Source organism: Tupaia chinensis, unplaced genomic scaffold (assembly GCF_000334495.1).
Source record: "Tupaia chinensis unplaced genomic scaffold, TupChi_1.0 Scaffold000310_1, whole genome shotgun sequence".
Taxonomy (NCBI): domain Eukaryota; kingdom Metazoa; phylum Chordata; class Mammalia; order Scandentia; family Tupaiidae; genus Tupaia; species Tupaia belangeri.
The window spans coordinates 20,497-22,529 of NW_006159801.1; the positions used below are offsets into that span (position 1 = coordinate 20,497).

A 2,033-nucleotide genomic window follows, 5' to 3' on the forward strand; every position below is an offset into this window, starting at 1 on the left:
CATATTTAAAAATTCAGATGTCCCGATTTCAGTTTAATATTTTTCATCAGCCCCTGAGAGAGGGAGTTTGCATATGAGTCACTCCAATAACAGAGTTCAGAGAATGGTATTTTCTGTATGGATGAACTGTCCCAGATCCTGGACTTTGACTACAACACTTTGCCTGTTGTGGTATGTAGCCTATGCATCTCTTCCCACTTTGGTTTTTCTGGTCTTCAAGCAAACCTTTCTCCACACTGAGTGAAAAAGTTGAAAATGACAATTATGAGGAAATAGACTTCGTTAAAGTTTCAAGTTTTCCTTTGCAGTAAGGACATAATTTTGCTCATTGCTTCTTTCAAGACTTCTTTTACCTTTTCATTTCTTAGACTATAAATGAAGGGATTAAGAAGAGGGGTCACCATGGTGGTGAGGACAGCTGTCACCTTGTCAAAATCCAGTGAATAGCTCTGGTTAGGCCTAACATACATGAAGATGTTGCTCCCATAGGCAATGGAGACGACGGTGATGTGAGAAGCACAGGTGGAGAAGGCCTTCTGACGTCCTTGGGCAGAGGGGATGCGCAGGATGGTGGCAATGATGTAGCTATAGGACACAGTGGTGAGCACCAGTGAGGTCAGGAGCACCAGGGAAGACAAGAGAAAGTTAATCATCTCGATGAAGTGAGTGTCAACACAGGCCATCTGCAGCAAAGGGGCAATGTCACAGAAAAAGTGACTAATTTCCTTATGACAGAAAGGCAATCTGGACACCACAATTGTTGGGCACAGCACTGAAAGGAAGGCTCCCATCCAGCAGCCCAGGACCAATAGGAGGCACACTCTGTTGTTCATGATGATGGTATAGCGCAGGGGGTTACAGATGGCCACATAGCGGTCAAAGGACATCACCGCCAAAAGGATAAATTCCACCGTCCCCAAGAAAAAAAAGAAGTATGTTTGAGTGATGCAGCTAGCAAAGGATATGGTCTTCCTGTCCACTAGGAAACAGGACAAGAGCTTTGGGGTAACCGAGGTAGTGTATAAGATGTCCAAAAATGACAGATTACTGAGGAAGAAGTACATTGGTGTTTGGAGGCGATTATCAGCCCATATTAGGGAAATGATGACCGTATTTCCAGTTAGAGTAAGCATGTAAGTAAACAAGAGGACCACAAAAAGGAAAATCTGAAGCTTCTGAAGAACAGGAAAGGCAGTCAGGGTAAACTCAGCTACTATGGTCTGATTTTGCATGTCTATTGCATGCAATGTCTGGTGGACAGCACATCTCTGTAAAAATAAGACAGAGATGAAAGCAGCTTAAATACATTTTCAACTTTCAACATCTGGGTAAAAGTGAAGTTGAAAAAGTTTTGTATCAGCAATCAAGAGTGATTTGTTCTCCTTCTGCTTCTAACGCTAATAAATGTGCAACTTTGAATAAATGACATAACTTATAACCTTGGTAGTCTCATGTTTACATTTTTTTGGTTGAATTAAATTATCTCCATGGTTCTGCATTTTCATTTTCAAACGTCTCCCATAACCCGAGCTTTCATGGTGCGTTTGACTGCTCCTAATTAGCTGGGATCTGTGTAACTCTGGATAACTGATTGCTAAAATATTAATTCTGGGCTTGGGAGGAGACCCAAACACCAAAATGCCTCATAGATTAGGTTTGGTGCTTAGAGGCAGGAGAGCGGAAAAGTCTAGGATACAAAAGAGAAGATTATAATTTATAAGAGAAGTTTACTCTATTTACATATTTTTTCTAGGTAATGTTTAACATTCTTTTAGGTCATCAAGGAACTCCAAAGAATTCTATCTATTGAAATAAGGTCTTGGTGTCAGGAAAATAGCCAGCATTTTCCTATCTCCCTACTGTTCCTGTGCTCAGATGATAAACTTCCGAACTACTTGCCATTGCACAAATGGCATAAATTTGTATGAGTGGACAATGAGGCCATTGGAGTTTACTATAAAAATGAGCATGGCACTATATAAACAAAACAATTTATAATTCCCCTTCCTTTTCCTCCTCCTTCATCACTAATG

The 2,033-nt window shown here is 40.6% G+C and overlaps 1 protein-coding gene across 1 annotated transcript; it reads right to left on the reverse strand.

The window, feature by feature from the left end:
- Window positions 1-290: 290 nt before the first annotated feature.
- LOC102488666 (olfactory receptor 6M1) lies at window positions 291-1,232 on the reverse strand. Its single transcript, XM_006150926.1, has one exon. The coding sequence runs from the start codon at window positions 1,230-1,232 to the stop codon at window positions 291-293; it is 942 nt and encodes a 313-aa protein (XP_006150988.1).
- Between the last annotated feature and the right edge of the window lie 801 nt (window positions 1,233-2,033).